Source organism: Hemiscyllium ocellatum, chromosome 13 (genome assembly GCF_020745735.1).
Source record: "Hemiscyllium ocellatum isolate sHemOce1 chromosome 13, sHemOce1.pat.X.cur, whole genome shotgun sequence".
Lineage (NCBI taxonomy): Eukaryota > Metazoa > Chordata > Chondrichthyes > Orectolobiformes > Hemiscylliidae > Hemiscyllium > Hemiscyllium ocellatum.
This window is the reverse complement of record NC_083413.1, coordinates 5,104,501-5,125,150: the sequence shown is the minus strand read 5'-3', so window position 1 is coordinate 5,125,150 and position 20,650 is coordinate 5,104,501. Positions and strand designations below refer to the sequence as shown.

At 45.1% G+C, this 20,650-nt stretch overlaps 1 protein-coding gene across 1 annotated transcript in view; it reads right to left on the bottom strand.

Moving 5' to 3' along the window:
* Positions 1 to 20,650, bottom strand: part of dner (delta/notch-like EGF repeat containing) — a 311,214-nt gene that overhangs the window by 185,543 nt on the left and 105,021 nt on the right. Inside the window, exon 2 of the mRNA XM_060834494.1 lies at positions 7,505 to 7,927. Coding sequence (XP_060690477.1) covers positions 7,505 to 7,927 — 423 coding nt within the window. The remainder of the gene's footprint in view (positions 1 to 7,504; positions 7,928 to 20,650) is intronic.

Sequence of the window (20,650 nt, the reverse complement as noted above, 5' to 3'; positions counted from 1 at the left end):
GTTGGGCCAAAGGGCCTGTTTCCACACTGGAAGTAATCTAAAAAAAATGTACAAACTCCACACAGACAGTGGCCCAAGACTGGAATTGAACCTGGCGCTGTGAGGACAATATCAATACAAAAACTATCTAAAAAGGAATCTGGGTGTGTATTAAGATGGAAGTGCAGCTCTGAGTACAGCACTTTAAGGAGATGTTTCCCAGTAGATCTACAGCATAGACCAATCAGAATGCTCCCTTGACCCACGAGGTGAAATTACAAGGAGAGTTTAAGCAAACGACAAGCATGTTTTTTGGAAAGTGAATGTTTGAGGAGCGGTTTGATCAGTTTTCTGGAAGCTGAAAGGAACAGCTCGAGTAGATAGGGAGAAACTAGGTGTACAGATGTCAGAGTCAAAGTCCAGGAAACACAGTCTCAAAGGCAGAGGCAGGTGGTTTCCAGCCTTGACATTTTGATTGTTAAAGGGTGATGGAAGTTGGAATGCTCTTCAACAAACAGCAAGTGATGCGACATCAATTATTTATTGTAAGTTCCGAGCAGTTGAATGATTAAATGGATATGGGGCAAAGGTCAAATTGGGATGAGATCAGTCCTGATCTCCTGAATGTTAGAACAGACTTGAGGGATTTGAAAGGCCTAATTCTGTTCCCACGTTCCGAATTTATTCTGAACACAGTTCTCTCAAACTGCAGGTCACAATCATGACTATTCCTCAGTATTTTGATATTCAATTCTCATTTTCCCTTCACCCTTTTATAAGTGTGTTCTGAAATCCTAATGCGGTGCAATATAATAATGCAGCCACTTAGCTTTTGCCTTGCTGACAAGCTCTGGCAGGTCAGAGTGACACGCAGTGACTAGAATGGTTTAAGGTTTGTATTTGCATAACTGCAGGCATTGTGAGTACTGACATGGCTCTCTAAGCCAGTCAGAGATGGTATACATCTCTTTTCCATTCAGGACACTGCTGTATGGTAAAAGCAAAAACTGTGTCGTTATAGTTACTACATAGTTCAGTACTTTAGTCAGTGGGGACATCTGAATAACCCTTGATACCACAATGCAGAATCTTTTTCTAACTCTTAAATATTATGTTGCTCCATTTAACATTAATAAATCCGCTCAATATTCTGAATTAGAATATGATTTATGCTTATGTTTGAAAAATTCTCTGAATAGATAACAATAGAATAGTTCTTTTTTGTGCAGCAGGAAGATGTCATTGTTTTCTGACTGTGATAGTGTTCTGACTTGTAGGGAACACTGAGTTCTGAGAGCTAGCTAACTGGCTCAATGGCAGGAAGCAGAGGATGATGGTTGAAGTTTGTTTCAGGGATAGGAGGCCGGTGATTAATGGAGTGTCACAGAGATTGGTGGTTGGACCTTTGTTATTTGTTATTTACATAAATGCTCTGGATGTGAATGTACAAGGCATGTTTAGTAAACTTGCAAATGATAGAAAATTAGGAGGTATCGTTGATAGTGAGGAAGGTTATCAAAAATTACAGAGGGATCTTGATCAGACGGGGAACTGGGCTGAGGACTGGCAAATGCAGTTCAATACAGGTAAGGGTGAGGTGTTGCACTTTGGAAAGTCAAACCAAGGTAGGACCTATACAGTAAATAGTAAGGTCCTGAGGAGTGTCGTGGACAAAGGGACCTGGGAGTACAAGTACATAGTTTGTTGAAAGCAGTGTCACAGGTAGACAGGGTGGTGAAGGCATTTAGCATGTTGGCCTTCAATGGTATTGAGTCTAGAAATTGGGACGTTATGTTACAGTTGCTGGTGAGGTTGCACTTGGAGTATTGAGTCTGGTTTTAATCACCCTGTATAGGAAAGACATAGTTAAACTGGAAAGAGTGTAAAGGAGATTTACGAGGATGTTGCCAGGATTAGTAGGCCTGAGTTATCGGGAGAAGTTGGCCAGGATAGCACTTTATTCATTGGAACGTAGGAGAATGAGGGTGACTTTATTGAGATGTGTAAAATAATGAGGGGCATAGATAAGATAACTGCATTTAGTCTCTTTCCCAGTGATGGGGAATTGAAAACTAGAGGACATTAATTTAAGGTGAGAGGGGAAGGATTTAAGAAGGAGCTGTAGGGCAACGTCTTCACTCAGAGAGTGGTGCGGATATGGAATGGGCTGCCAGGGAAAGTGGTTGAAGTTGGTACTATAGCAACATTTAAAAAAAACATTTGGATAGGTGCATGGATGGGAAGGGTTTAGAGGGATATGTGGGCAGTTGGAGTTAGATAACTGGGCACCATGAGCAACGTGGACCAGTTTGAGGTGAAGGGCCTGTTTCCATGACTCTATGCCTCAATGACATACACTGGCTCTCCTTTGTCTAACTTGCTGACTAGCTCCTCAAAGAATTATAAAAGATTTGTCAGGTATGACCTCCCCTTAATGAAGCCAAGCTGACTTATCCCTATTTTACCATGCACTTCCAAGTACTCTGCAATCTCATCCTTAATAATAAACTCTAAAATGTTACCGACAACTGAGATCAGGCTAACCAGCCTATCGTTTCCTGTCTTCTGCCTCCCTCCTTTCTTAAACGGGGGGGTTACATTAGCCACTTTCCAGTCCCCAGGACCTTCCCTGACTCGTGACTCCTGAAAGATCACCACCTATGCCTCTACAATCTCCTCAGCTATCTCCTTCAGAGCTCTGGGGTGTAGTCCATGAACCAGATGGGGTTTATCCACCCTCAGACCTTTCAGCTTCCCATCACTCCCCTCACCTCCACCCCAGACTCTCTTGAAATTCTGGTTTTGGTTCCTTTTTCTTTCAATGGGATCCTCATCCTAAATTGGCTGTGATCCTATTGAATGGAGGAACAGGCTCCTGGGGCCAAATGGCCTTACTGCTGTTCCTGTTTCTTATGGCTGTGTGGTTTTATGGCCAAACGCCACCCAATTGACAGGGCTGTCCTCCTATCGATTTGAGAAGACTGTAAGAGAGGCTATAAGAGAGTAAGAGAGTAATAGACTCTATGCTGTAGAAATGGGAGATTTCCTACTGATGCAGGGGTGTGGGGTTGGGAAGGTAAATGCAGCCTGGCTTGAATAATTAGGGATAGGGACAGATCAGAGGGTGAGGGAGGTCCAGTGGGGAATTATCTTGATGGGATGGGGGATGGGGGGGTGGAATGATCTTGATGGGATGAGGGATGGGGGGGTGGAAGCTCATGATACCACAGGGCTGTGCTATCACATGGAGGGACCTGACTGAGTTCTGGCAGCTGCTCATTCGTTTTCCTCTTGGTATCTGCACCTATCCCAATAGCTTTCCTGATCTTCTTGCACCTTCTGGAGCTCCCAAGGTCCAGCAGAGCCAAAGGACCAGAGGGCAACTTGGAATGTCAAGGAAATGTGAGACTGCGTATTCATTAAAATATTTAGATGAGATAGCCTGGGTCCATGGGAGCACTTGTACTTATTCAGCCTCAGTTAAAACAGGGTAAAAACAAGGACTGCAGATGATGGAAACCAGAGTCTAGACTAGAGTGGTGCTGGAAAAGCACAGCAGGTCAGGCAGTATCCGAGGGGCAGGAAAACCGATGTTTCTGGCAAAAGCCCTTCATCAGGAATACAGGTATCACCCTCACCTTGACCTCCTTCCACCTATCCCACCTCCATCGCCCCTCCCCCTAGTCCCTCCTCCCTACCTTTTATCTTAGCCTGCTTGGCTCTCTCTCTCTCTTATTCCTGATGAAGGGCTTATGCTCGAAACGTCGAATTCTCTATTCCTGAGATGCTACCTGGCCTGCTGTGCTTTGATCAGCAACACATTTGCAACTATATATATACAGGTATTCCTGATGAAGGGCTTTTGCCTAAAACGTTGATTTTCCTGCTCCTCGGATGCTGTCTGAACTGCTGTGCTTTTCCAGCACCACTCTAACCTAGATTCAGTTAAAACAGGAAGAGGCTAGAATTCCTACAATGTGGAAACTGGCCCTTCAGCCCAACAAGTCCACACCAACCCTCCACAAGAGTAAGTCACCCAGACCCATTCCCCTACATTTTCTCCTGACTAATACACCTAACCTACACACCATGGGCAGCTTAGCACAGAAAAATCCACCCTGATCTGCACATCTTGGGACTGTGGGAGGAAACCCACACAGACAGTCACCCAAGGCTGGAATTAAACCTGGGTCCCTGGTGCTGTGAGGCAGCAGTGCTAACCACTGAGCCACCGTGCTACACATGTTTAGGTTGGGTTGTGCTCAGGTTTGAAAATGTGTTGCTGGTTAAAGCACAGCAGGTTAGGCAGCATCCAAGGAACAGGAAATTCGACGTTTCAGGCCAGAGCCCTTCATCAGGCCCGAAATGTCGAATTTCCTGTTCCTTGGATGCTGCCTAACCTGCTGTGCTTTAACCAGCAACACATTTTCAGCTCTGATCTCCAGCATCTGCAGACCTCACTTTTTACTTGTGCTCAGGTTTGACATTTTAACATTTTTATACTCCCAGCTGACCCAAACTTTTGTTTTTGAGAAAGGATTAGATTCCTCACCTTGTTTTCAAATTTTAATTTTGATTGGGTGGAACCACACAGTATAGAAGAGGTCCTTCGGCCCATTGAGTCTGTACTGTCAAAGGTACATTGCTGCCTACACTAGTCCCATTTTCCCTCACTAGGCCCGCAGCCTGGAATGCTATGACACTACATGTGGACATCCAAGTACTTTTCAAAGCCTGAGGGGTTTGCTACCTCAACTACCTCACCACCCCCTGAGTGAAAAAAGTTCCCACAAGTCTCTACATCTCCTGCCTGTCACCACAAATTGGCATTGACATTGAGACTAAAGGGAACAGCTGTTTCATCTCCTGTCCATGCCCTTCATAATCTCCTCCTCTCTGCTCCAAGCTTATTCAGCCTCTCTTCAATTCATCTTTACACTCTCACGCTCCCATTCAAGAGTACGCTTTTTCAGAAGTTTCTTTTAAATTACCTACTTCTGTAATGAAAAATAATGTTACCCTGATTGCTTGAATAGCTCAGAATATTGCTCCAATAAGTAGTTTTTATGGAATGGTTGGCTCACGTGATGCCACTATTTAGGGAAGATAGTAAGGACACACCAGGGAACTGTAGACTGGTGAGCCTGACTTCAGTGGTGGGCAAGTTGTTGGAGGGAATCCTGAGGGACAGGATGTACATGTATTTGGAAAGGCAAGGACTGATTAGGGATAGTCAACGTGGCTTTGTACGTGGGAAATCATGTCTCACAAACTTCATTGAGTTTTTTGAAAAAGTAACAAAGAGGATTGATGAGGGCAGAGCGGTAGATGTGATCTATGTGGACTTCAGTAAGGCGTTCGGCAAGATTCCCCATGGGAGACTGATTAACAAGGTTAGATCCCATGGAATACAGGGAGAACTAGCCATTTGGATACAGAACTGGCACAAAGGTAGAAGATGGTGGTGGAGAGTTGTTTTTCAGACTGGAGGCTTGTGACCAGTGGACTGCCACAAGGATCGGTGCTGGGTCCACTACTTTTCATCATTTATATAAATGATTTGGATGTGAGCATGAGAGGTACAGTTAGTAAGTTTGCAGATGACACCAAAATTGGAGGTGTCGTGGACAGCGAAGAAGGTTACCTCAGATTACAACAGGATCTTGATCAGATGGGCCAATAGACTGAGAAGTGGCAGATGGAGTTTAATTTAGATAAATGTGAGGTGCTGCATTTTGGGAAATCAAATCTTAGCAGGACTTATACACTTAATGGTAAGGTCCTAGGGAGTGTTGCTGAACAAAGAGATCTTGGAGTACAGATTCATAGCTACTTGAAAGTGGAGTCGCAGGTAGATAGGATAGTGAAGAAGGTGTTTGGTATGCTTTCCTTTATTGGTCAGAGTATTGAGTACAGGAGTTGGGAGGTCATGTTGTGGCTGTACAGGACATTGGTTAGGCCACTTTTAGAATATTGTATGCAATTCTGGTCTCCTTCCTATCAGAAAGGTGTTGTGAAACTTGAAAGGGTTCAGAAAAGATTTACAAGAATGTTGCCAGGGTTGGAGGATTTGAGCTACAGGGAGAGGCTGAACAGGCTGGGGCTGTTCTCCCTGGAGCGTTGGAGGCTGAGGGGTGGACTCATAGAGGTTTATAAAATCATGAGGGACATGGATAGGGTAAATAGGCAAAGTCTTTTCCCTGGGGGAGTCCAGAACTAGAGGGCATAGTTTTAGGGTGAGAGGCGAAAGATATAAAAGAGACCTAAGGGGCAACTTTTTCACGAAGAGGGTGGTGAGTGTATGGAATGAACTGCCAGAGGAAGCGGTGGAGGCTGGTACAATTACTATATTTAAAAGGCATTTGGATGGATATATGAATAGGAAGGGTTTGGAGAGATATGGGTCGGGTGCTGGCAGGTGGGACTAGAATGGGTTGGGATTTCTGGTCGGCATGGACAGGTTGGGCCGAAGTGTCTGTTTCCGTGCTGTACATCTCTATGACTCTATGACTCTATGAATGTATACTTGCAGACATGGAGGTGAGGGAGAGATCAAGATCAATGACTGAAACATGTTTAGCAGCAACAGATGTTATCAAATCCACTGGGACCTGTTTTGGAAAAGAGGGCCATTGTAGAGGCATGTTCCAACTGAGGTAGCAGGAGGAAGTGAGAGCCTGGTAATATTATCACCGGACTGTTCATCCCAAGGTACAGGTAATTTTTTTTTAGATTAGATTAGATTAGATTACTTACAGTGTGGAAACAAGCCCTTCGGCCCAACAAGTCCACACCGACCCGCCGAAGCGCAACCCACCTATACCCTTACATTTACCCCTTACCTAACACTATGGGCAATTTAGCTTGGCCAATTCACCTGACCCGCACATCTTTGGACTGTGGGAGGAAACCGGAGTTTTCTGGGACCTGAGTTCCAATCCCATCATGGCAGATGTTGGAATTTGAATTGAACAAAATATCAGGTATTAAGAGTTTAATGATGAACTTGAATCGTTTGTTGATTGTCTGGGCAAACCCCATCTAACATCCATCAGGGAAGGAAACTGCCATCCTTACTTGGTCTGGCCTATATGTGACTCCAGACCCACAGCAATGGGGTTAGCTCTTACCTGCCCTCTGGGTAATTTGGGATGGGCAATACCTGCAGGTCCAGCCCTCATGTTGTGAATGAATTTCTTTAAATCCCAGAGGGGCATTGAAGAGTTTATTTGGATAGAAATGGTGTGCAGGGAAAAGGCAGGAGATTAGCACTGGGTAATAGAATAGGTGCAGGCACAATAGACGGATTGGTCTCCTGGCCACAATACCAATTCTGTGTAGGTGCCATTATCCTCTCAGGGCAGCAGGTACACTGAGATCTGAGAGGCAGAATGGCCTTGGATAAAAATCCCTGAAACTCACTGACTCTAGAGAGAGGAGCACTCCAGCACCAAGCAACCAGGAGAAATAACTCTGACAGAACTGAGGGTGAAGATGGACTGAGTGTAACAGTTGGGTTTCTTACCTCTTTGACGTCCCACGTTAGGTTTACAATTTTGTGTCCGGGTTCCGGCTGCCATGGCGACAGCGTGACGACTGTTTGCTGCAAGGACAAGGGTGAAGGTGAGGGTGAGGGTGAGGGTGAGGGTGATGAGGAGTATGAGGGTTTGGGCAAAGATGAGGATGAGGGTGAGGGTGATGATGAGGATGAGGGTGAGGTTGAGGGTGAGGACAATGGTGAGGTTGTGTTGGACGACAACGACGTTGCAGCTGGCTGGGGTTGCCATGGCAGCGTTGATTCCGCCCAGGTCGGGGTCAAAGTGCTTGGCAGAGGTTGATCACACGTATCACCCTGATAACCTTCTTCACAAACACAAACATAGCCATCGTCAGAGCTGCTGCAGTTGCCATGGTGACAGGGGTTGCTTGTACAGTTGTCTACTTGATCCTGGAAGAAAAAGGAAAGCAATTTTATTCTGCTGGAGCTAGACGGCTGGCCAACACAATTTCTGAAAATCCCTTGGGTTGCACTTATTGGTTTTAAGCTTCTGTCAGCTCACAGGAAACATCTTGTGAGCGACACGGTGTTCCCTGATAAGAAAGGAAGGGAAGTGACATGTTTCTTTAACACCTTTCTATAACAATTCACCCAGAACCACCAGGAAGCCCTTCCAGAAATAATATTTGTCTTTAGTTTTTCATTTCTTCTTGAAAAATTACACTTGCTATTCCGAACCCCATCTCCCACCCCCATTGTAAACACCCTCCTCTCCGTGATGCAGTGCTTTAGACAGGTCCAAACACTATCCTATTACACCATTCAATATGGGAAAGAGAATAGTGAAGGTAGGCTGTTAAATGAAGGGATGCTACCATATCCAGGGTTGAATCATAGAATCCCCATAGTGTGGAAACAGGCTATTCAGTTCACACCAAGCCTCTGAAGAGTATCCTATCCAGAGCTACTCCCCTACCCCATCCCGGCATTTAGAATGGCTAATCTACCTAGCCTACACATCTTTGGACTGTAGGAGGAAACCTACGCGGACACAGCGAGGACCTGTAAACCTCACACACACAGTACCCTGAGGGTAGAACCGAACCCACATCCCTGGTGCTGTGCTAACCGCTGAGTCACTGTGAGTCACTGAAGGGCCTTATTGACCAAGCCTTCTGTAATGCGGTCGGAAGTGCACTATGTTAAAAACATTTTGAAATGGAAATTGTGCGATATATTTTAATCAATGTCAAATTTTGCAAAACCATTGATGTCTACACACTTTGATAGTTATACAATAACCGATATAAATAAATGGGTATAATGTGAGCACAATTACTCAGTATGTACGGGACTGATTCAAGGTCATTCAAGTGTGAGGGTTTTTTTTTTAACCTCCCACCCCACATTGTAGAAAATATATAATTTCTGCCCAGTATCCTCTCGGGTAAAGTGTGACGGTTGGAATCAGTGATTCAATTTGTGCCCCCCCCCCATGTTCAGTTTACATGAGCAAGACAGCATGGGTAACCATACAAATTTGTTTGGAGAGGTTTGAGAAACACTGTGTTCCTGAGGCTCATGCTGTTTATATGCTGTTGGGTTTTTGATGGAGAGTGTATGATTCTGTTGCTTAGCAATGATTCAACACAGCCTGATGTTCAAAACCAAGGAACCTTCTCAACCCAGTGCTACCTCCACCTCATGGGGGCTGGGTTTCGTATGGCCTTTTGTCCTGGAGACATATAGCTCCTGTGACATTTTGCTGAACTATTTTCTGGGTGGCTCAGTGGTTAGCACTGCTGCCTCACAGGAGCAGGAACCTGGGTTCAATTCTACCCTTGAGCGACTGTGTGGAGTTTGCACATTCTCCCCATGTCTGTGTGGCCTTCCTTCTGCAGTCCAAAGATGTGCAGGTTAAATGGGATTGGCCTTACTAACATGCCCATGGTGTCCAGGCCAGTTGGGTTAGCTATGGGGAAATGTAGGTTAGGTCTGGTGGGATGCTCAATGGAGGGTTGCTGTGGACTCAATGGGCCGAATGGCCTGCTTCTACACTGTAGGGATTCTATGAAATTACAAGCTTAATTTTCAGGAGATAAAATCCATGGCAAGTTTTATATATAAATTGTACATTCTTTATGGAAGCAGTGGGTGGGATTTGTCGGTTTTTCATTCCATATTATCTGAAGTTTTTGAGTATTTTACGTGAACAATGCTGTAGACCAAGCCAATTTACTTGGTTGAAGAACATGGAATGATTGGAGGAACAATCCGAGCCAGAGGGTGTTGAACAGTGTACTGCTGCAGTGACATACTGCACTGTAGGGAATACCAAGAGACAAACATATCAATATCCAAACCAGGAACAGAAGTGGCTATTTAATATCTCCAAGCTGCTCTGCCAGTCATTGAAATCGTGGCTGGTCTAATTGTAACTTTAAATGCACACTCCCCTCCCCCAATAACCTTTCACACCATTGCTTAACAAGAAATCTATCTACCTCGGCTTTAATATCCTTAGGGGGGGCACCATGGTTCAGGACAGCGCAGTGGCTCAGCGGTTATCGCTACACCCTCACAACACCTAGGACCCAGGTTCGATTCCAGCCTCGGGTGACTGTCTGTGTGGAGTTTACACAGTCTCCCTGTGTCTGTGTGAGTTTCTTCCCACAGTCCAAAGCTGTGCAGGCCAGGTGAATTGGCTGTGCTCAATTGCTCATAGTGTTAGGTGCATCAGTCAGGGGTAAATATAGGGAAATGAGTTTGGGTGGGTTACTCTTTGGAGGGTTTGTTGGGCCGAAAGGCCTGTTTCCACACTGTAGGGGATCTAATTTTAATAATACTCCAGGACTCTGCTTCCATCATCTGTTCAGGAAGAGAGTTCTGAAAACCCATTTCCTTTTGACAGAAGAAAAAAAATCTTTAGAATGTGACTGTTGATTTTTAAACACTGACTGCTGCACCTAGATTCTCCTACAAGAGGAAACATCTTCTCTAAACCTACCTTGTCAGGAGCCCTTGGAATCTATATATATCAATCAAGTTGTCTCTTACTAAACACAGAATATAGAACATTCCAGCGCAGTACAGGCCCTTCGGCCCTCGATGTTGCGCGACCTGTGGAACCAATCTGAAGCCCATCTAACCTACACTATTCCAATCTCATCCATATACCTATCCAATCACTGTTTAAATGTCCATAAATATGGCAAGACTGCAACTGTTGCAGGCAGAGCGTTTCACATCCCTACTCTCTAACCTCCAGAGGATACGAGGCAGGAAGATCCAACCCTCCTCATAAGACAACTCAGTCATTCCAGGTATTACTCTGGGAAACCTTCTTCGATTTGCATCCAATATATTTCCGCCCTTCCTTTAATAAGATGATCAATATTGTACACGTAACTCCAGACGTGGTCTCACCAGAGCCCCATGTAACTGAAGGAGAACCTCCCTCCTGTTGTATTCAACTCCCTTTGCAATACACTGTCACAGTCTGTTAGCTTTCCTGATTACTTGTTGTATCTGCGTACTGACCTTCTGTGATTCATGCACTAGGACACCTAGATCCCTCTACATCTCAGAGCTCTCACTACTTAGATAAAATGTTTTTATTCCATACTTCTTGCTAAAATAGATAATTTCACATTTTCCCACGTTATACTCCATTTGCCAAATCATCATTCACTCTTTAACCCATCTATAATTCACTGTCATTTTGTATAGAGCACAGGGGTCAGGTATAGGTACTGGCTGTAAATTAACAAATCTTCCCTCAACCATATAATCAGCTTGGACTATGCTCTGGTACCTTTGCCCGAGTAGATAACAGCTAACATTGCTGGGTGTCTGTAAATGTTTTACCTATCTGGGCTGTTTGTAGTGATTGTAATGAGGTCAGCCAGGTTTGTACCCATAAGGGTTTGTACCAACATATAACACTGCCATCTAGGATATCATCAGCTTTTTCAGTGATCAATGGAGAACATTTTACCAGGTCTACCCCAGGTCACCATTTATCTGGATGACGTGCTAATAACAGGGAAGACCACTAGGGAGCACTTTGAGAACGTGATTATAATCCTTATGACTTTTCTCCCAGGCAGACATAGAATGGAGACATTTGTATTCCAGGTGTCCCATGTGACCTACTTGGATTACAGAGTTGACAAGACTGGGTTATAGCTTAAAAATGTGTTGCTGGAAAAGCGCAGCAGGTCAGGCAGCATCCAAGGAGCAGGAGAATCGACGTTTCGGACATAAGCCCTTCTTCAGGAATGAGGAGGGTGTGCCAAGCAGGCTAAGATAAAAGGTAGGGAGGAGGGGTGTTGGGAATGCAATAGGTGGAAGGAGGTTAAGGTGAGGGTGTTAGGCCGGAGAGGGGGTGGGGGCGGAGAGGTCAGGAAGAAGATTGCAGGTCAAGAAGGCGGTGCTGAGTCTGAGGGTTGCGACTGAGACAAGGTGGGGGGAGAGGAAATGAGGAAACTGGACAAATCTGAGTTCATCCCTTGTGGTTGGAGGGTTCCTAGGCGGAAGATGAGGCGCTCTTCCTCCAGACGTCGTGTTGCCATGGTATGGCCATGGAGGAGGCCAAGGACCTGCATGTCCTTGGTGGAGTGGGAGGGGGAGTTAAAGTGTTGAGCCACGAGGTGGTTGGGTTGGTTGGTGTGGGTGTCCCAGAGGTGTTCTCTGAAACGTTCTGCAAGTAGGTAGCCTGTCTCCCCAATATAGAGGAGGCCACATCGGGTGCAGCGGATGCAATAGATGATGTGTGTGGAGGTGCAGGTGAATTTGTGGTGGATATGGAAGGATCCCCTGGGGCCTTGGAGAGAAGTAAGGGAGGAGGTGTGTGCGCAAGTTTTGCATTTCTTGCGGTTGCAGGGGAAGGTGCCGGGAGTGGAGGTTGGGTTGGTGGGGGGTGTGGATCTGACAAGGGAGTTGCGGAGGGAGTGGTCTTTCCGGAACGCTGATAGGGGAGGGGAGGGAAATATATCCTTGGTTTTTTGATACTTACTGTATTTAATTTCCAATATGGATAGAAAGAACTGTTTATTTAGTGTATGGATTCTTCTGAGGATGAAGAACAGCAAAGGTCCTTTGCAGGTCTGGGAGAGTGTTGTCCTGAGCTGGGGCAGGGCTGACTATAGGGAATTTAGGTAGCGGCACATGGCTGTGAGCATGAAGCGGACGATCCGGAGGGAGGTCTGTTGCTGGAGGCTTCGGATTTGTTGCAGGTACTGGTTGTCCTGGTTGGGTCCAAACTGTGTTGGTCTGAACATAGTCCGGAGTCTGTGCGGGATCAGTCGGTTCCGTAGGCAGGTGCTGAGGAAGGACTGGGTTATACTCTTTGGAGGTTAAAGTGAGGGAGTTCAAAGGTACCCTAGTTCCCATGTCTGTACCGGAGCTTAGATCTTTCCTGGAGCTGGTGAATTATTACGGAAAGGATTCCTGCCCGAAATGTCGATTTTCCTGCTCCTCGGATGCTGTCTGGCCTGCTGTGCTTTTCCAGCACCACTCTGATCTAGACTCTAATCTCCAGCATCTGCAGCCCTCATTTTTGCCTAATTATTCCGGAAAGTTCATACGTAACCCGGCCTCCATCCTGGTCCCCTAGAAACAACTCTTAAAAAGGGGTCAGCCTTGGAAATGGTCGATGAGCCAAGCCACAGCTTTCAGGGAAGTGAAGAGACTGCTATCACCCTGTACGGTGTAGCACACTGTAATCTCAAGTGAGATCTGGTATTGACAAGTGATGCCTCCCCGTACAGCATTGGAGTTGTATTAGCTCATTAGTGGCGCGACAGAGCAGAATGCCCAATAGCATATGCATTCAGGACTTTGGCTAATGTACAGTGTAAATACTGCCAGAGAGACAAGGAAAGTTTGTCAGATTTGGAGTCAGGAAGTTCCAACAATATCTTTTTCGATATAAATTATCAATAACAACAGATCACTAACCCCTGCTAGATTTGGGCGGCACGGTGGCACAGTGGTTAGCACTGCTGCCTCACAGCGCCAGAGACCCGGGTTCAATTCCCGACTCAGGCGACTGACTGTGTGGAGTTTGCACGTTCTCCCCGTGTCTGCGTGGGTTTCCTCCAGGTGCTCCGGTTTCCTCCCACAGTCCAAAGATGTGCGGGTCAGGTGAATTGGCCATGCTAAATTGCCCGTAGTGTTAGGTAATGGGTATACGTATGGGTGGGTTGCGGGTCGGTGTGGACTTGTTGGGCCGCAGGGCCTGTTTCCACACTGTACGAAATCTAATCTAATCTAATTTACCTAAAGAGGACAAAATAGAGTCACCCATAGCTTTAGCGGTGGGCTGTAATACTGAGGGTGTGGAATTATAAGTCGGAACACAGTCCAGGAGACCAAGTACCAATTGTGGATACATTGAGTCACCTCACCCTGGCAGCTCCATCACCACAGGTACTGTCACTGGAAGAGACTTATTGGTTTTAATTTTCAGGACAAATTTCCAGTCACAGCTGACAATATCAGATTTCAGACGCAGAAAGATCGGGTCCTGGCAAAACTGAAGCAGCTGGTGGTGATGGGCCAGTGAGACCAGATCACTAGAGAGTACAGCATATTATTACAGGGAGCAAGAGTGATTGTCCTGAGCAAAGGTCACTGCCAGATACTGGTCTGAACTGGCATCTTCCAAAATGAAGATGTTGGCAAGAAGTTATGTCTGGTGGCCTGGATTGGATCCTGAGAATACCATTCAACTTTAGGAAATACCCAAATTCCCCGCTGCTAAATGACAACCCACTATCGGTGACCAATACGTCCAGGAGTCCGTGTATTGCAAACAATGCTCACAGGATTTCTATCGTCATCTCCACGTTTGATAAATGAACTCTATGCACGTCCCAACCACTTTGAAAGGACATCTACAATCGCTAAGAACATTGAGTGCATGAAAGGACTGACACAGTCAACATGGGACTGAGTCCAGGGTTTACCTGGCCATTCCTACGGATTTGGGGGAGCTGTTCATGATAATTTCTGCCCTCGCTGGAACTCTGGCACTTTTCCACCAATGCCCAGGTGACGTATAAAGTCCAGGTCGGTGCGACGGTCCTGAACAAGCATGTGGACCACATGAAAGCTGCAAATTCACAAATGGGGTGGCAGGAAAACGTGCTCAGTTCCTCGACAGCTTTTCTGAATGTTCCAGAATCCCTTCACCAATTGTTGTAGCGACCTCGGAATCTGAGATGGAAATGGTGGATGTTGCTGCCTCGATGCATTTTGCCGGCTGAAGAGGGGAATGAATTTCTTCCAAGACGCTCCGGATCAGAGGCAGAGGGGGAGGTGGAGGTGGAGTTACCTGAACCAGGGCTGAGACATCCCGGGGTGGGGAATGTAGTGACTGCAATGAGGTCAGTCATGTTGACCTCATTGAATTGAGTTCCCTGGTTGGAGCTGTTAGTCTGGATCCATCAGGGAGCCCTGGCTGACAGGTAGAAACAGGAGTATCAGGAGTTCTCTTCACTCTGAGAGCTGGCTCTGAGGGAGCTGGATCAGTGTCCAGGACTCTCCGTCTCTAAATAAAGGGGTGATTTGATGATGCGATACCAGCCACTGTGGAGTTATTTCACTGTTCAGTTAAAATGCGATGCAGATATATCAGAACTTAGAACACAATGGAGAGCATAAGTGAAAGAATAAAAATATAGAATGTTTTTTCTTTTGCTTGTTCTGATGCAGGTGTAGGCTTTCCAAATTTGTGTTAAAACACTCAGTCTTGTTACCTGTTAATGCTAAATACTTTCTAATACATAATATGCTCCAGTCAGTAATATTTAACAATACAGATCAAGATTAGAGAAAAGCAGTCTTCATTTGGAGCAAGCACATTATCATATAATATAATATAATATAATATAATACTTTCTGCTTCTATTATTTATTGCTAACATGATAAGCCTCGAAATACCTTTAGGGATGTACAAGTCTGCACCATATTTATCAATTACTGTAGACTGGGTTTTGATATTGAATGTCACTCACTTTTACATCAGGCTGATAAACTTGTAAGATATTATTTTAAACTTAAATATTATAGAACACTGTGCTCCCAAGCAAAACAATTCTATTCAGGGATTGGGTCCAGGATAAACTAATGTTTAACTTCTGTTGCTTTATTTTGCCATTTTCTTGCTCTCTCTCTCTCAGATTAATTATGTTGTGCTTTTGTTCTCCATCTTCATTTCTGTCATTGTGTTTCTTTTGGACTCGTGTTCACTCACTTTCCAGCATTTTGTGCCATCGCTGCTCCCATTATTTCTCTTCCATTCTCTCTGTCTGCCCCGCACACTCTTTGTAGATTTTATTACAGATCCAATTACAGCAAATTAATATTACTGGCGAAGCAAGGTCACTCTGATGTGGTTGCCATGGAGCAGGGTAGCAGTTGTAATAGCTAAACAAAATACTGGAGATTTTGTTCATTTGCACAATGGGTCATTAAACAGTGAGATAAAGCTGAGAGCTCATTTCACTCGCAGTGTCTTGCCATTTATTGCAGAATGTTGGTGAGCTGAGCTCCATTAGAAGTCACTCTTACAAAGCAAGGTCATCTGTGTGATTCTGCTGTCTGATATTGCTGTGGCAACCGTCACATGGAGTGCAGAGCTACACTACCCTGAAGTAAATCTCTTGCGTTAACGCTGCATTTTCCAAAGGGAAATCAGGGAAGAAATAATGGCTTTCCTTTATAAATTATACACCTTGGCTGAAATCCATACGCTGTAAATTACAAGTTTACGTTGTGTTGCACAGTTATTGCTGAACCCACTTCTTAAGCCAATTACTCCACCTGATAATGCCAGTCACAATGTTCTGAGATGCATTTTAAATCTCTTCTAATAATTATTATAATTCTGACAAGCTACTTAGCCTTTTACAGGCTCAATATTTTAAATAGGTGCCACATTATTTTGGAAGAAGATTACATTTAATCTCTCAAAATCACAGTCCTTTTGAATCATATTTGGACCATTGTAAGAAGCTGAGATTTATTTGAAAGGAAGCATTTCTAAAAGAGCTATGTAAGTGCTTCCCAGTTTCATCTCATGCTTCCTTCAACATTTCATGGCTCTCTCGGCACAGGTCAGGTTTGAACAATGAAGTGTCTGCACACAAAGACCTGATATTTTTCCCCCAATCAATCTGCTCGGAGATAGTATGGCACATCTCTGATGCAGATGGAGTTTGAAGTCTGACCTCCTGGTCTAGAGGTAGGATGATAGCACTGCACCATGAACATAAGTGTCTTCAAGGCAGAGATTGATAAATTCTTGATGTCACAAGGCGGGTTCAGGGCTACAGGGAGAAGGCGGGTAAGTGGAGTTGAAATGCCCATCAGCCATGATTGAATGGCGGAGTGGACTTGATGGGCCGAATGGTCTTACTTCCACTCCTATGTCTTATGGTTTTATGGTGTTATACAACCTCCTGATCTGATGACTATATCGACAGTGTGCTAACAGACCTTGTGTTTGTCATAAGCACCTGCAGTTTGGGGTCTTTTTAAAAATTAATTCACAGGATATGGGCATCACCTTTTTATTGCCTGTTCCCCCTCCCAGCGGATTGCAGTTGAGAATCAAGCACATTGCTGTGGGTCTGGAGTCATGTGTATCCCAGTTGGCGGTTTCCTTACCTAAAGGGCATAGCAGATGGGGTTTTTCCTGACATTGGTTTCATTGTCATCATTAGACTCTTAATTCCAGACTTTTAAAAATTGAATTCAAATTCCACCATAATGGGATGTGAACCTGGTTCCCCAGAGCAATGTCTGGGTCGCTGGATTAACAGTCCAATGCTAATAGTCCCAAGCCATCTTCACCCCTTAAGTCTATGGTCTTCACTTTCAAAGTCCTTGTAAGACCTTCTCCCTGCTGTCCCCCCCCCCCCCCCACACCTTTCTGTTTGGGACCATTCGCCTTTGGAATTGGTAAGATTATAAATCACAATTTGTCAGGTATTTGCATTAAAATTTATGAATGCATTGGATGTTTATATAATTTAGATCTATTTGTTTTGCAGGTGTCTACTTGGCAATGTATTAAAATATGTAGGATGAGGATGGAGTTAAGCCCAGATTTACAAAGGTGATTCCAGGGCTGCAGGGGCTAATCTATGTTTAAAATTAGGCCTTTATTCTTTAGAATTTGGAAGGTTAAGGGATGATCTGGTTGAGATCTTCAGGATATTGACAGGTAGATTAAAAATAAATTATTCTCACTGGTTGAAGATCCTAGAACCAGGAACATAGTTGAGGCCAGGCCATAAGATATTAGAAAGCACTTCTCCACACACAGAGTAATAGACAATAGACAATAGGTGCAGGAGTAGGCCATTCAGCCCTTCAAGCCTGCACCACCATTCAATATGATCATGGCTGATCATTCCTAATCAGTATCCGAATGTGAAGGTCTGGGCTCTCTTGAGAAACAGCAGTTGATGCTAATTCAGCCGTTACATTAAAATCTGACGTGGAGGTGCCAGTGTTGGACTGAGCTGGACAAAGTTATAAATCGCACAACACCAGGTTATAGTCCAACAGGGTTTATTTGGAAGCACTAGCTTTCGGAACGCTGTGATAGACAATCTGAGATAGACTAACTTTTATTAAGCAAGGTTGTCAAGAGATATGGACCCAGGGCAGATAAATGGAGTTAGGTCACAAATCAGCCATGATCTTACTGAATGGAGGAAAGGCTTGAGGGGTTGAATGGCCTACTGCTGTTCCGATATTCCTACCAACAGGTCTTCAGCCCAGCTCCCACCCCAACATAATGCTAAATGAGACGGTCTCAGACAGGGGTTTGACCAATGATTTACCCATGTAAAGGGCATAATGCTTGCTTGGGGAAGTCACTGGGAATGTATAAAAATCTGGTCAACCCAAGGTCATGTTAGATGACTTCCAGGCATTTTTTTTGCACAGGATGTTGGTCCCTGATTGGCTGATCTGTCCACTTGTTTTTGTGCTGAGAGAACAGGCAACATGAGGCTCAATTTCTAGCGTAATATTGGGAGTCACAATAGGATGGCTGGGGTGGGGAGGGCAATGAATTATTCAGAAATGAGCGCGTTAGTTGAACTTGCTTCTGCTCCTAAACATCCTTATGTTGCTCCCAAAGGACAGACAGACTCGAGTTGTCAGGATTCAACAGTTTCCCAAAGGAAATGTAACTGAGTGATTCAGGGCGACAATGATGTCTCCCGGGCTCTGACCAGCAATGTTTGAGTGCTGCTCCCTGCTGGGGAACACTGAATTACAACACCCTTAAAGATTCCACAAATACCTCAAACATAATTATTAACATCACAAAAGTACAGAGCACTTTTAACATGCTCATTCCCACAAAGCATGCTCACGCAAAGTTATAAGGCTATAAGACCATCAGAAATAGGAACAGGAGTCAGCCATTCGGCCCCTCTAGCCTGTTCTTCCATTCAATAGGATCATGGCTGATCCGACATTCCTCATGTCCACTTCCCTGTCCTTTCCTCGTAAGCCTCAATTCCCTGGCTGATCAAGAATCCATCTCTTTTAGCTTTAAATATACACAAGGACTCTGCTCCCGCAGCTCTCTGGGGCAAGGAGTTCCAAAGACTCAGAACCCTCTGAGAAAGAAGAAATTCCTCGTTATCTCAGTCTTAAACTGTGGCCCCTTTATTCTGAGTCTGTACCCTCTGGTCCTAGACTCTCCCATGAGGGGTAACATCCTCTCAGCATTGGCCCGACATGTTTCAATGAGATCACCTCTCATTCTTCTGAACTCCAGTCAGTACACTTCCAACTTGTTTAATCTTCGCTCAGAAGTCAATCCCTCCAGACCAGGGACCATCCTTGCAAAACTTTTCTGATCTGATTCCAATGAAATAATATATTTCCTTTAATAAGGGGACCAAAACTGCTCACAGTATTCCAGATGTGGTCTCACCAGCACCTTGTACAGTTTTAAAAATAGTTCCCTCCTCTTCTTTTCCATCTCCCTTGAAATAAGGCCCCCATTTTATTAACCTTCCTGATTACCTGCTGTACCCAAGACATTTTCTATTTTGTTCTATCTTTATATCTCCTTTTCCAGCCTCAGCTATTTCTCCATCTTGGACTGGGATTATCTACAATGTTCAATAATCTTTCACTATGGAACTTGGCCTTCCTCCTCATAACCTCTGCCATGCTATAACCATTACCATCATTTTTTTCTTTATTTTGCATAACGTTCCATTAATTTTCTACTTTTTAAAGTTGCATTTATTGCTCCTACACTAGCAGCATTTCTGAGAGAATGCACATAGAAGACATCTAGCAACGAACATTACTGCCATTGGCTGTAACCGCAAAGATATGGAGAAAAATTAGAAACCAATGAAGGTGATTATCGTTTTACTATCTGGGCGAAGTGAGATTTTAAAAACTGCAAACATTTAAACAACAATTGCTCCTCCAAACAGCACCGACAGAGAGGAACAACTGACAGTCTGGAGTGGAGTGGGCTGAGTGTCTGGAGTGGGGTGGGCTGAGAGACTGGAGTGGAGTGGGCTGAGAGTCTGGAGTGGAGTGGGCTGAGTGTCTGGAGTGGAGTGGGCTGAGTGTCTGGAGTGGAGTGGGCTGAGTGTCTGGAGTGGAGTGGGCTGAGAGACTGGAGTGGAGTGGGCTGAGTGTCTGGAGTGGAGTGGGCTGAGTGTCTGGAGTGGAGTGAGCTGAGAGACTGGAGTGGAGTGGGCTGAGAGTCTGGAGTGGAGTGGGCTGAGTGTATGGAGTGGAGTGGGCTGAGTGTCTGGAGTGGAGTGGGCTGAGAGACTGGAGTGGAGTGGGCTGAGTGTCTGGAGTGGAGTGGGCTGAGTGTCTGGAGTGGAGTGAGCTGAGGGTCTGGAGTGGAGTGGGCTGAGAGACTGGAGTGGAGTGGGCTGAGAGTCTGGAGTGGAGTGGGCTGAGTGTATGGAGTGGAGTGGGCTGAGTGTCTGGAGTGGAGTGGGCTGAGTGTCTGGAGTGGAGTGGGCTGAGAGACTGGAGTGGGAGTGGGCTGAGTGTCTGGAGTGGAGTGAGCTGAGGGTCTGGAGTGGAGTGGGCTGAGTGTCTGGAGTGGAGTGGGCTGAGAGTCTGGAGTGGAGTGGGCTGAGTGTCTGGAGTGGAGTGGG